The 14,244-nt window shown below is 39.5% G+C and overlaps 1 protein-coding gene across 1 annotated transcript in view; it reads right to left on the reverse strand.

The window, feature by feature from the left end:
* Positions 1 to 14,244, reverse strand: part of VGLL4 (vestigial like family member 4) — a 76,881-nt gene that overhangs the window by 57,218 nt on the left and 5,419 nt on the right. Inside the window, exon 2 of the mRNA XM_065687729.1 lies at positions 12,458 to 12,534. Coding sequence (XP_065543801.1) covers positions 12,458 to 12,521 — 64 coding nt within the window. The 5' untranslated portion in view covers positions 12,522 to 12,534. The remainder of the gene's footprint in view (positions 1 to 12,457; positions 12,535 to 14,244) is intronic.

Genomic DNA, 14,244 nt, shown 5'->3' on the forward strand with positions numbered 1-14,244 from the left:
TTCAGGCAGAACCTGTCTGACCTGTTGATTTACTGACAATGTATTTAAAAAGTCACAAGACAGCTAGTGGGGAACCTGCATTAAAAGAATCCTGATGCTACATGTTTCTTGCAGAATCCCTACTTCTTTTTCCTTACTTTGGACTGTGTTCATTCTGCAGGCCATTCTCTCTAGCTTTGGATGACACTGTGCCAGATTCTTGTTCCAAGGAGGGATTGCCTTCACTAAACGTTACTTACAAGAGGGGAAAGAAATTAATTCAGTCATTAGGAAAAAAACCAAAAGGGGCTACAAGAAACCTGGAGAGGGGCTTTGGACAAGGGCCTGCAGGGACAGGACAAGGGATGATGGATTTAACCTGCCAGAGGGGAGACTGAGATGAGCTCTTAGGCAGAAGCTCTTCCCTATGAAATGCTGGCACAGGGTGCCCAGAGAAGCTGTGGCTGCCCCATCCCTGGCAGTGCTCAAGGCCAGGTTGGACACAGGGACTTGGAGCAAGCTGCTCCAGTGGAAGGTGTCCCTGCCCATAGCAGGGATTGGAACTGGATGAGCTTTAAAGTACCTTCCAACACAAACCAGGCTGGGATTCTGTGATTCTATGAAAAAAAATACAGAACTGTATTACTGCTCCTTCTCTGATCAAGACAAAATTAAGTTTATAAAAAGAAATTTCAGAGTGGTAGAAATTCCCAGAAAAAATACTGTTGCAGTTCAGATTCTTCCAGGGACCACAAGGGAGAAGATGTGATCTCCTCACAAATAAGCGCAGCAAGCATTTACCCTCTGCAAAGTCAACTAGAGTCATAAAAGCAAGTGAAGGCAGCTCATTCTTGCCTGTAAGTCCTGATCTGCAAGCCTAGCATTGCATCAACTAACCCCTGCTGTGGACAGCCCTTGGGAAGCTGTTTGAATCTACGTATCTCCTGACACTCTTGTATTCTGCTTGTGAACCTTCACACATCTTGGCGAGCACTATCTAGTTCTTAACTAACCAGAGAAAGCACTGTTCTGACTCTGGTCTCTGAAAGACATCCTTTCACATATTCTTTGCATTTAAACTGGGCTATGTCCAACTCTGTCAGGATCAAACACAAGCAAACTAGTAACAATGAGCCTTCATATCCACATACATCACATTAAGTAGGATGTCACAATACAGCTCATGGGAATAAGCATTGGCAAGACTGCAGGCTCGGTACAAAATCTGCAGTACAGATGATCCCAAGATCAAAGTTCACCTTACAGACTTACCAACAGCATTCAGCTACAAAAGGAAACACACCAGACTTACATCAGATATCCTTACCAACATAGCTCTCCATGTGTACGCATCACTTCCTCAGGGGAAAGTACCTTCATGGGGTATCCCAAAGAACAGAAACAGGGTGCTGTCCGTTTTCCTAAATGAATAATCCTCCCAACACAAAAGCCAGGAAGTGCTTTATATTTTGTCAGGCCACAGCAGATACGTAAGTAAATTCATGTCATCAATATTATAAAACGGACCAACTGTTGGTATAAAACAAGACTAATACATTATTCCCTGACAAAACTGTGGTCTGATTTTTATTTCTATTCAAATGTGTACGCAGAGAAATCCATCTCTCACAAGCTATATACCTTGTCTACATTGCTCCATTGTTCTCTGAACACAGACATCTACCTGCAGAACATGAATTACAAAGTTGAGCACAACTTTCACAAACTAGTAGTTATACTCTACTTCCACTGTGGTCACTATTCTCAAATCGCTCTTATTTACTGATAAGCAGCAATAGATTCATTCTTATACACCACTTTCTGCTAAGGTTTTCCATGTACTTAAAGATTGAACACTCAAAGCTCTTACGGCTTCAGCAGAGTTGGTAAAACTGTCCATGCTGATTGAAACCTCTCTTCAGTTAGACTAACAGAAGCGATAGGCATCACATTAGAGAATAACAGTTGAGCAACAGGTTTCTGTATTACAGGAGTTGTGCTAAGTACTCCCAGACAGACTAACCAACTGAGGTTACAGCCTGCTTGATTTGGGTTTCCTTCGCTTGCTTGAAGATGGAATATGAGTCAGGAATGCCTGTGCAGTGAAGGCAATCCCAAGGAAACTCATTAGCCACACCAGCCTGTACAGTAGTTGGCTTGGAATTAAGTATCAGGAACACTATTTGACCACTGTCAGAGGTTATTATATATCAAATCATTTGCAAAGTTTTGAGGGAAAAGAATTACTGTTAAAAAGTGATACAACTCAGTTAATGGTGGTGTACAACAAACACTCAAAATAAACTGTGCAGCTTTGGATGCCTGTGCAAGAACTTGTGCAATGCTGTTTACCACAGACTCCGCAAGACAGTGATTCCAGATAAACAGCTCTGAGCTTGGAGTGGCAGTAGATGACAGCGAGGCCTCCCAAACGAAACAAGCACATACAAAATAGAACAGAAACATGAAGCTCTCTTCACACATTTGCATGTATACCCCTCTAAGATTCCAGCGTAAAAGTTTATTCTTGCTGTGATTCGATTCAAGTGCAGGAAGCCCTATTGAATCAATTCAAATGGTTGCATATTGATGTAACCACAACCGATTGTTAGCCACAGGAGTACACGCTGAACTGACACAACTTTGTCATCATCAGGGTCTGCACCAGCTCCACAAAGTCCGGGTTTGTACTGGCTTCCAAGTAAAACTGATGTAACATTCAGTACACAGCCTAAAACTGACAACAAACTGGGAGGAGGTATGACACCAGTATCTGGTTGGAAAAATAAGTTCTGATTTAAATATTAAATCGGATTCTGTTGCAGTTTAGGAGAATCTAACTTTCCTCAGTGTGCATGGTGGGAAGGAGTCAGAAAAAAACCAACACCTCTGGCAGCAGGGCTGACTTGGCCTCAAAGAATAAAAAGCAGAAAACTACTCGGTACCACTTCTGGGGGGCAGGCATCTCTGACCCACACTTGGGAAAGAGCCTAAAGCAATCTTTGTGCAAGGCAGGGATTCCTGATAGAGCAGGAGGCACAACCCATTCACTACTTTCCCTCAAAACATCTTTTCATGAAGAAACACACGGATCTGTCATGCAAACGGTGACTAACACTCGTTTGAAGTTTAGCCTAAAGCTTGCGGCCACTTGGCCAATTCTTGTTACAAGTATGATACTTTACGGGTTCTCTGCACAGTTGTAAGCTAAGTTAGGAATGAAGCCTGACATTGCAGTTACGTGGGCACTACATGCACAACGGGAAACAGCTTCAAGAACAGTGACAATTCTTAAATACAGTGAGCTACCAACGCTGTTTGTAGTCTGGCCATCTACAAAGCAAGGAAATCAGAGTCCACATCTCAATTTCAGCAGAAACTGAACAGTCACCATGCTGCACTTTGTTAATTCTGTTCCTCACATTTGTCTAACACTGTACCAGTGAAGTTAGAGACTGTTGCAATGATTTAAATTGTAACAGACTCAATACCCATTTCATAGTGACAAAACCAAACCCTACAATCTGAAAAACAAAGCTATCAGCTAAAATATGGCTGTAGTAGACTAAGAAATAATATTGCAGCTCTTAAAAGGTCTTTTAAGTCAACAATTCCTTTCTTCCTACCCGCTAACCTCCATCTTAACTCCCTAGAGAATTCCCTATGCTTTTCCAGTTTTCTACTCATACAGCTACTTCAGACTGACCTGGATATTATGCCTTATAAATATACCTAAAATACACCTAAATTCTTATGAAGTATAGGCTACAACAACACACCACTGCAAAGAAATTGTGCTACATGTGCCAAGGATGTTCTAACACAGGGCAGCCTCATCGTTCCTTCACCCCACTTTACTACATTTCTCACCACATCTTTCATTCCGTTAGCAGTGTACCTTCAAAACACCAACCACCAAACTTACTATGTGTTGGTTAAAGCTGATGACACAAGACCTCACTGTTCTAGGAACACCTTCTCAACAGAAACCAAGCATCTTCAAATTATTTCTCACTATTTCCGCTAAATGCAAAAGAAACATAAAAAAAAAGGCATTAAGTATTTTACGTATTTTATTACATTGATACAATTAATTTCCCTTCAAATTCTTGAAATTAATCTCAGTTACTTCACAAATGACACTACGTGGATCTCCTTAGGGCCATACAAACACCAACAGCATAAGGACACTACTCTATGTTGAACATTTAATTACGTAGTTAGCCCATGTAACTTCATTCCAACAATAAATTGTACCTTCATTTTCAGCCTGTGATCTACTACCTGCACACACAAAGAACAGAAAAATACCCACACAGTACTGCCTCCACAATGGCAGGTAGGAAGAAAACAAAGAGGAAGGCCTCAGAGAATGTGGAGGGTTAATTCTGGGGAAGAATCTCATATGCTTATCACAAATACCAGAGCTTATTTCAGGTTTTGCAGGGCACAAAGCAATTGTTGAAGGGATTATGAATGAATGCAGCTCTCACAGATGCACACCTCATGTGAGGAATCACATAAAGAATACTGACATGCGTGTGACCTCCAACACGCACAGCGCCAGCAGCCGCCTGGCCATGGGGTTAGCAGCAGCTCAGCTGGGTCCACTTGGGATCCTAGCACATCCTTCTGGTGATGAGGGACACCCACAAGCACACGTCTCCCCAGTCCCTCCCAGGATTAAACCTGTTATAAACCATTGACCAATATGCACTCGTTTGTCTGGATTTGCAGCAATTCTAGTGCAGAAACAGCTGGAGTTGCCCCTGAGTGTGAGCACGCGATCATTACTGTTTTCACGATCTCAGGCTGAACGCACAGGCCTATTTCACTGTCACACTTGTACAAAGACAAATAGGAATCCTCTAAAAGCTGCTCCTGGGTTACAATAAACAACAAATCCTTCTTGCTCTATTTAATCTTGCCTTTTTTTTATGAATACAGGTGTTTTCCTTCATATGTTTGTATTTAAGCATTGGCTTCAGAAAGTGAAATAAAGCACACCTCAAGCCAAAATACTACTCTAAGTAACATAACTCCAGAATACATTTTAAACTGCCTTCTCAAACCCAATACATAACTAATACAAGAAAAATGAGGAAACCAAGGAATTACAAAGCGGGGATTAGCATACACTCTTTGTGAACCTTACGTATCTGCCACATCTTTTCATTAAATAATGGTTAATTAAAAGACAAGGTCTTTAGAAAAGAAAAAGTCAACTTTGAAATCTTACCAGTAGCACTGGAAAATATGATCTATTAAAACAGCAAAGCAAGATACAAAAAGTGGAAAGAGGAATAGATGGAGCTGGCTCTAAAGAAAGGCAATAAAGGCCAGAGATTTATAGCAATAAAGCTGCAACTGTAACACACAGATGTTTTCACATGAACCAGACAGACAGCATGGGCAAGACCCAGCATATAAAAGCAGTTTACAGTTACAGTTTCAGTTAAAGTAAGCCTAGTGCATGTACTAAAATTATTCTGTTTAAAAGAACACAAAAGGCTATTTCTGTCCAACTACTGTTTATAATTTCTCTCTTTTACAAAGCAGCAAAAATATATCTAAAGCAAACTTAATTCCAGTGTTTTGAAAGTTATTATAACCTCATACAATACTGCTGTAGTGGATGGACAGAAATACTCTTGTAATGCTGTGTAGTGTTTTAGGGACCTTTCAATGAATATGTCATTAAGTTTAAAATCAGAACAGAAGGGGAAAAAGTCAGAGGAGAGCAATAAATCACTCTTCACTGTTCTATTTGCTAAATAAGAAGCATTTCTCCCTGTAAGCTTATGGATGACAGAAGTTTCTGTAGCAACATTGTTTATAGCTGCACAGCAGATCTGTAGCCAGAATTATGCTAACACAAGCAACTGATTTCTGGTTCAGCAGCAAAAGAGGGAAACAAAATCAAAAGCAAGTAACTTCGATGTTTGCTTCCTGGGGGAGAAATATGTTCTCTTCAGCCTGAAACAAAGCACTGCTGCTTTTCTTTCTTGCCTTTTGTTTTTTTCTGAAGCAGAACAACAGGCATGAGTTAGTAAAACAGAGTGCGATAATTGACTGTATCCTCCTTTTATTTTATACACCATTAATTAAGACACTCATCTTGGGCTTGAAAACTCCTGTTCAGATCCCTCCTCCTCCAGGTCCAAATTTGAATGGCATACCAAAATAGTCTGGGGTTTCCAGCAAAGGAAAATACTGAACATATGCTTATTAACTGAGAACTTGCCTATTTCTGTTAACAACAGACCTGTAAATATTCCATGATCATTTCACTAAAGACTGTATAACTGAAAAAGGAGTAAAGATTGTTTAGGGCCACCTCGATTTTAACACTGCACTGCTGCTGGAACAATTGACTTGACCACGTTAACACTGTTTTTAACATACTGTGCTACAGAGGCAAGAAGGAAGTTGTAAAGCACATGGATAAAGTGCTGAAATAAGTACCTACAAAAACAACTAAAGGAGGAAAAGCAGATAAGCAATAGTAAGTATATCAAAACATTCAAAAAGAATGTGGATTTAACTCCTTTCCTATTACTAATCCTGCCCCATACAAACACTACTTTTTCATGCATGACACTGACATTGCCAAGCTTGTCCCAATTCTCCATGCTCTTGAAGATGTGAAAAGAACACCCTGGGAAAGCACCCTGCTGTACTCCCAATTAATGAACTCATTTTTTTATAATGAAATAAGCCAAAGAAGATTTACCACACGAAGAATGGCCAGATTTTCATACGCAGTACATTCTGCCTACCTGTAAAACCCAGCTCATTTATGGAGTTTCAGTCCAGAAAACTTTACAGACAAAGCCTCACGACTGAATAATTTCTCTGCATTGTTTCAAAATTCAGGATATAACAAGTACCTGTTTTTGCAAAGTAGGCAAGTTGAGCACAACCAAGCATAGCGTTTTGCAAACTCCAACCATTGAGAAGCATGTGCATTGTGAAGTTCCATGTGGTAGTGTATTTGCTATCACGCCTAACAGTACGGTATTTGGTCAGCTGCAATTTTCAGAGCAATGGTTGGTATCCGATGACAAATTCCATTCTAGGAAGAAGTCTCTTCCCCCTCCATTAGCCAAACAGCATTTATAGAGTGGTTCCGTAAGCATCATTTCCTTGGAGGCAATGCCACCAATCACTGCAAGCATTTTAGCACCAATTGGCTAAGAAGGATTCAGAAAGAAAAGCCACATTGCGTGGGTGACATTGCTCAGGAGCTCTGACTAGCCTGTTTCCTGAGCTAGCACAGATTGGGTAGAAACATCTGCTATGCTGAAGGATGCTACAACATGTTTACAAACTATAGGCAGCTGAACCTCTAGCAAATTTGGGGGTTTAAAATGTTTAGACGCTTTTGTTCCTGAAGGCATTACCATCCCTCCACTGCTCATGCTAATGGTGCTCTACTGCCACTAAAATACATGTAGGCGCCAAGCAGACAATTGCCCCATTTTCCAGCCTATTTAACAAGCTGAAAACATAACTCTACTCATTCTTTACTTCTTTGCCACAATAAGCTTTGAGAAAAAAAGGGCAAAGCTTTCTGGAGGTACGAATAATTTATTTATTAAAAAACAACCCAACCCAACCAACCAGTTATCCTATTGAATGCTCCTAGCTTTAAGAAAACCCTAAAATTGAGGGAATGGCCCTGACACCATTTTACAGGAAGCTTCCCTGTGAAATACTAAGTAATACAAAAAGCTAAAGATTTTTGAAAGACAAAAAGCAGAGGGTCAGGAATTCAGCCTTTCAGGTATTTTACTAAAAACCGGATTAACTGATATTTTAACCAGAGCAGATAGTAATATTTTCTGATCTGTGTGGTTGATAAATTTAAAAGTAGAACACTAGGCATGTTATTACTCTCAGTTTTATTATTTAAAGCTTTTGGTATTCACACAGCAACAACAGATGCTTCAGGCTGCATCTCAGTGATTGAACCACATATGTTTTTCTATTACATTATTACTAAACTGAAACATCACACTTCCAGACTTTTCCCCGTTTCAAGAAAAAATACACAATTATTTATGCCAGATATTCCACTCCAAAACTAACAGGACTCCCCCTCTTCCCTCCCACTGATCAAAAGCTATGTAAATGACTGACAATCTACTTTCAACACCTCTCATAGCTGTCGAGGGATTACAAATGCAGATTTTTGCTGATACTGCTGATTAGAAATTCTTTTTTCCTCCAGAAAACGGAAGGGTTTTGTTTGCTAGACACCAGAGAGAAGCTCTGCCCACAAGCACAGTTGCTAATTCATAAAAGCTATTCAATTACTTAACTGCACATTGATTTCTGCAATTAAAGAATTCAGTTTATTAAACTGAGTTGCAGAACAGCAGAGTCAAACCATACTCCTAATTTTCTAGGCCTACGTATTTGTGTGTATCAAACCCCTGTGCCTTTTCTGAACCAACAGACATATCCAGTCACTAACCTGGTAGAAAAAAAACATCAATCAGTACTCTTATTTGCCACAGAAGAGGAAACAAACATCCACATGGCAAGTCCACTCATTTCCATGTGGGGAAGTAATGCCAAAGCACTTCTTACCCTCCACTCCGCACAGTAAGGGAAAAGTCTCCTGAAGAAGAGTCAGGCTCTAAATGAAAAGTTGCACTGGGCTGGTTGGTAAGAGACATCCCAAGAGTTGACAAACCCTGATAAAGGATCCCCAGACTTTGAAAGCACTGAAGAACAGCATTCAATCAAAATACTGTTACTACAAACGTGCTATTCCTCCCGGTTGTACCCGGGATGGGGTGAACTTGTGAGCAGAAAATGAACAAGGACTGTGACATGATACTGCTCTTTCACTTCTGAAGCAGAAGTGGGGGCAGAGGGGTCCCCAACAACAACAAAAACACAGTCCCAAGAAACCCCCAACACCTCAAATGAAACTGATGGCTGAGACCGTCTTTGTACTGACTGCATTCACACAGCAAGTTCTGTGCAATTCCTCACTTCCAGTCAGTCAAAACGCCTTCAGTATCTTAAATGTTTTCAGAGCTGATTTAAGTGTTCACACAGTAGGATGGAAGCTATTTAAACTTCTGCAAGCATTGATATTAAAACCTACCTTAAGCTCGCTGCCCATATTTGCTATCAATTTACAAAACAAACAGTAGTGCAGGTGAAAAGTCCTGGTGATGCCAGAAATATTTCATCATTATTATCTTTAACAGAAACACCCAAGTCTAATTCTACTATAGATTGTTTTGTATTTAAAGACAAACAGGTTACAGAGTCATCATCCTCTCCAAGAGTGTTAAAAACTAATCAGTTGTTCGTAACACCACCTTAAAGTGACATGCTTTTAGGATCAGCTATCCAAAACATCTAATCATTGCGTATTTATTCATTATGAGATGGTAGCCAGGACAGATTCATTCCCTCACTGAACTGACTGATATGAATGAAGAACAGTAAAAACTGATTTGTAGGGCTTGTCTACATGAGGATTTTATTACAAAGGGGATTAGGGCACGGGTTTTAAAGCACAATAATTCTTCTGTACTAGAAATATCAACTGTATGGTCTAGCTTAATTATTTGAAGTGGATTAAATTAAACCACATAAAAGAAACTGCTGCCAAATAATAACAGTGTTCACAGGCAAAAAGTGTGGAGTAGCAATTGCAGGCTTCCATTCACACAAGGATGACGCATGCAACTGATACGTGGTAACTGATATAACTGGTATATGTGTAAGAAGCATGGCTTCATCAAAGATCACTTTTTTAAGTCCTGTATCAGTTTTTTAAAACATAAATCAAGACTCAACAGGTATGGATTTGGTACAATGCATTTGAATGCAAAACTATTACCTAGGACTTTATTATGCCATTTATTAGCTGTTTCCAAACCTTTCATTTCCTTGTGGAAGTACATTTTCTTCCGTTTGCCAAAAGGAGACTTTTCACTATATTACCCCAAGAGAGTGAGAAACGTGTTTCTCTCATTCATTCCCATATTCTTAAGCTGGAGTTGTATATTGGAGGGACGTGTAAGTTAAGTGTCACTATAAAATCAGCACAGACTGCATACACAGTGCTATCAGCTTCTGCAAGTGCAACTCCTTATTAAGCATTTTCCTTCACTATTTTATCAGTAACAAGATTATGCTTTTAAAACACTTGATAACTGGAAGACCAGTTCCCAAAACCCTTATTTTCACGTGAGAGAAACACAAAATTATAATTCTCCTTCGTGTTTAAACATTTGCTGTTCAACACAATTATGGGAAGCAAAACTGTACTTTCAGTAATTCTTTGTCTTTACTTAAACACTACCAGCTTATACTGTAGTCTTACTTACAGATTAAATAGTTGCACATTACCTAGTCTGGCACTGAGCAGCTGCTCCTAAACAGCACAGACTTCTTCAATCCTTTCCCCTTACTTGACAAGTACGCAATTAGCGACAAGCCTTTAAGATGACTGGCTAATAATTATACCACTATATGCTTCCCTTCCACTGAAACAGAAGGCCAAGCTTGGACAGTAAGTAAACAATGAACTCCATTAGGAAGTATCTTTATCCTCTCCCATCAAGGGACACAGAAATGCAGACAGGACCACAGAATTCCACAAGCAGCAAGCCAGGCACCTTACTGGAAAACTCAAGGATAATAGCTAAATTCAAGATTAACTTCAAACTGTTGGTACCTGCTTTGTAACACAGAGCAAGGTCCGGCTGGCGCTGTTTCCGCAAAAGCTGACACAAAAGAAGTGTTAAGTTCAGTGACCAGTCTCATTTCTTCTTCTTAGCAGCTTTTTGTACTCCAGCATTCTTAGTGTGCAATATGCACAACAAAAGTACAAACTCAGAGACAGCATCGGTTAGAAGCTGCAGAGTGGCATAAATCTAATTAAGTCTAAGTGGTAAGACTAAAGGAACATAAATTAGAACCAGATAAAGATCAGCTTCCTCACATGCAAGTTGCACTGACTCAAACTTCCTCTGGATTCTCGAAATCCAGCCCAACATTCCTACACCGTGGAATTCAAACTAGAGTCTTAGGCAAGTTAACCAGAAAGAACGCATCTAAGCTAAGAAAATGGAGAATACATATTCAAAATGCATTAAGAAAATGTACTGAAAAGAAAGTAAGTTAAACTTTTGCCTTTTCTACAAATATGTGTTAGCTTGTAAGAGAAACCCTCCAGGCCAGAGAAGTTCCTCAAGGACTTCGCCTGTTGTTCATTTTACTAGTAAGAGCAAGTAACTAGCAGACAACCAAGTCATTCTATTACAGTGGGATCTGTAAAACTGGTATGCATCCCATAGTGAGGTGAGCATGAAAGAACATCAAACCCAATACCCATTATAAAGCAAAGAGCTATGAAATGAAACCTTCGTTTTACAAACTTCTGGAAGAGCGCGCTACTATTTTGGTTATTTGAACATACACACAAATTCTGGGACTTGCCCAAATACACCATGTGTGCTCACTTGGCAGTTATTTTAGAAGGTTTGACAGCAGTAAATCAGTTTCTACTCAACATTTGAGGCAATTACTTTTCAAAATATATATACAGAATAAAGGAACAAAGACCAAAAGAACAGCTGAATTCATCTTAAAAGGTGATTTTATGCATAGAAGCTACACACAAAAGAAGTCTGAAATCCAAACTAGCATTTTTCTAGTCAGCATCTATACAGCTTGATACCCAAGATACATGCACTTGTTGAGTGCTTCCACTACTTGGACAAAAAATGACCAAAGACGTTTATTACTAAACATGCAGAGAACAATCTGATCTACAAAGTAGTACTGCAACTTGTCTGACCTGAAAACACCATTCTAACATTAGTTAACCCATCTTAAACACTTATTGTGAATGTTAAAAGCAGTGATTGGCATCATGAGTCTCTGTAGCTGGAGCTGACCTATTTTGCTGTGTTAAAACCCTATACTCATCTTTTGCTGGCTAGAAAGGAAAATGAAGTGCTCATTACTGATAATAGTTCACCTCTTAGTTTTTATGAGCTGAAAAGGAATCTTTGCCCACCCAGTTATGTGTGGGTGGAAACTTATGCCCACCCAGTTATGTATTCTTAAACAAAAACGGGTCTACCGGACATTATTAAGGAGCATGAGTTCTCAAACCATCTCCAGTTCAACACCAGTTCCATTATAACTTTTTGTTCACTAACAAAGCAAATGCAATTGGGAAAAGAGAGCACCTTTATATGAGTCAGTAAGTACATTTTCCAAACACAGGAACGATTCTCTCTTGTGTACTAATTTAATTGCCATGTATTGGTTTTGGACCCGAGGAAGACAACCTTTGATGAACTTCTGAAGACATTTTTCTACACGCCTTGGATTCAGACGGATGCACAGATGGATGAACATAGCATCTAGGCTGATACACAGTATAAACATAAAGCATCTGGATTCAACAAAGCAGAGAACTAAATTTCAGACTTACGTTTCTCATCATCGGCATGTACTAGAGATGCTGCTCTCGACAAAACATCCAATGGAGTCTCCATTCCTCTCTGGATCCTGGAAAATTCAGAGCCAAAGTTTCAAAGGGTAAACTCACTGAGTCCTTACCACAAAACAACATCCTAGGTAGTATGCCACTTGTTCATAGCACACACACACCAGATTTTACAGAAGGAAGTAGTCATGAACAAGAGCACAACAGCAGAAAGAATCACAAATGCAGGTTTCTGCTGCTTTTTTCATGTTATACTACCACATGATTTGTTAAAACTAAGTCATTGCTGAAAACAAGGAACATTGGAATTAGCTTTCCCACCAACTACTCTTCCAAAACAAACCAGAAGACCAAATTCTCAAGTATTTGACTGAAGCTGGTGATCACTGCTTATTTGGTTGCAGAAGGGTTATGTGCTATATGCTATAGGCAATTTTCCCTCCCACATGCCAGCCTTCCATGCCAGTAAATAGCTACTTGAGACAATATCAAAAGATGCAACTCATTTGAAGTGAAGATGACAGCTGGCCTGACTGCCTACATGAGCATAAGGCTGCTTTAGATCCATAGTATTCAATGGACTTGCACTCCATACTCCCCTAAGCCAAAGTAGAATCATTCAAAGCTTATAAGCCATTAAGACATTTTCTTACTCATGAACATACACACACACATGGTGTTTGTATCTGTAATAACACAAACAGAAAACTAACTTGTATAATCACAATCATACCTCAGAGCTTTTCCCCGTTTCTCTTCCAACACATAATTCCCATATGTGAAATGAACCCCATTTCTGTGGTTCTGACTTGCAGCCTGGGAACAAAGCTGGTAACACAAGCACTGCACCAGCTACTAAGGAGAAAAATGGCTGCTACTGCTGAACCCAGGACAGACTGTTAAGAGTTTTGTTGGTTTTTTTCCCCCTGGAAGACTAGCATGCTGGTCTGACATAAGAACTGCTTACTGGAACTGATTTTACAGTATGAGCTTAAAAATAAAAAGGTAGTGGCAACTACTAAATCTCAAACACATGTATATGGACATAACAACAAGCATATGTTTGGGAAGCAATTTCCTTGACTTAGCACTATAAATAATAAACCTCCCTATCCTCCCTCCCTCGGCCTAAATAATGTCAAAGACTTGAAAACTAATCAAAGATTTTTGGAGCATAACAAAGTATTTTGAAAGTATTTTTAAAATTTAAAGCATCTATTTGCAATAAAAAAATAAATCCAGTCTTGTTTGCCCAGAACTGTGCAAGTGGATGAGACATACTTAAAATAACTAAGCACAGCACTTGAGGATTAAAACATGCATCTCCCTCCCTGTCAGAATCAGCTTTTGCTCAAGAACAGTGTTTTAACCCAACTTATAAAATCAATTAACTCTCTCAGTTAAAGACAGTACATGTGGGCAAGAGGTTTTAGGAAACAAGATCTTAGATTCTTACTTTACCAAGCCTGTCTTCATTAAACATTTCTTTATACAATATTTGATGTTCCAAACCAAAGTAAAAACTTGGAAGAGAGCATTCGCTAAAGAAGCCTTCAGCATCATTCCACTCTGATCCTTTCAACCTTGATGCTTGGTTTCTTTCCCATTTCATTTTTGTGGGGTCTAAAATAGCATGACTTTATTTCTCACCAGGCTGTCGATTACCAACCCTTTCACAGAGATTCCTCTATCAGAGTGAAAATTCTGTTGGAAGAACGATTAGAATATGTCTGATCAGATCAGACATATGATCAGATGATGCAGCTATGCCA

This window comes from Lathamus discolor, chromosome 7 (assembly GCF_037157495.1).
Source record: "Lathamus discolor isolate bLatDis1 chromosome 7, bLatDis1.hap1, whole genome shotgun sequence".
NCBI classification, from domain to species: domain Eukaryota; kingdom Metazoa; phylum Chordata; class Aves; order Psittaciformes; family Psittacidae; genus Lathamus; species Lathamus discolor.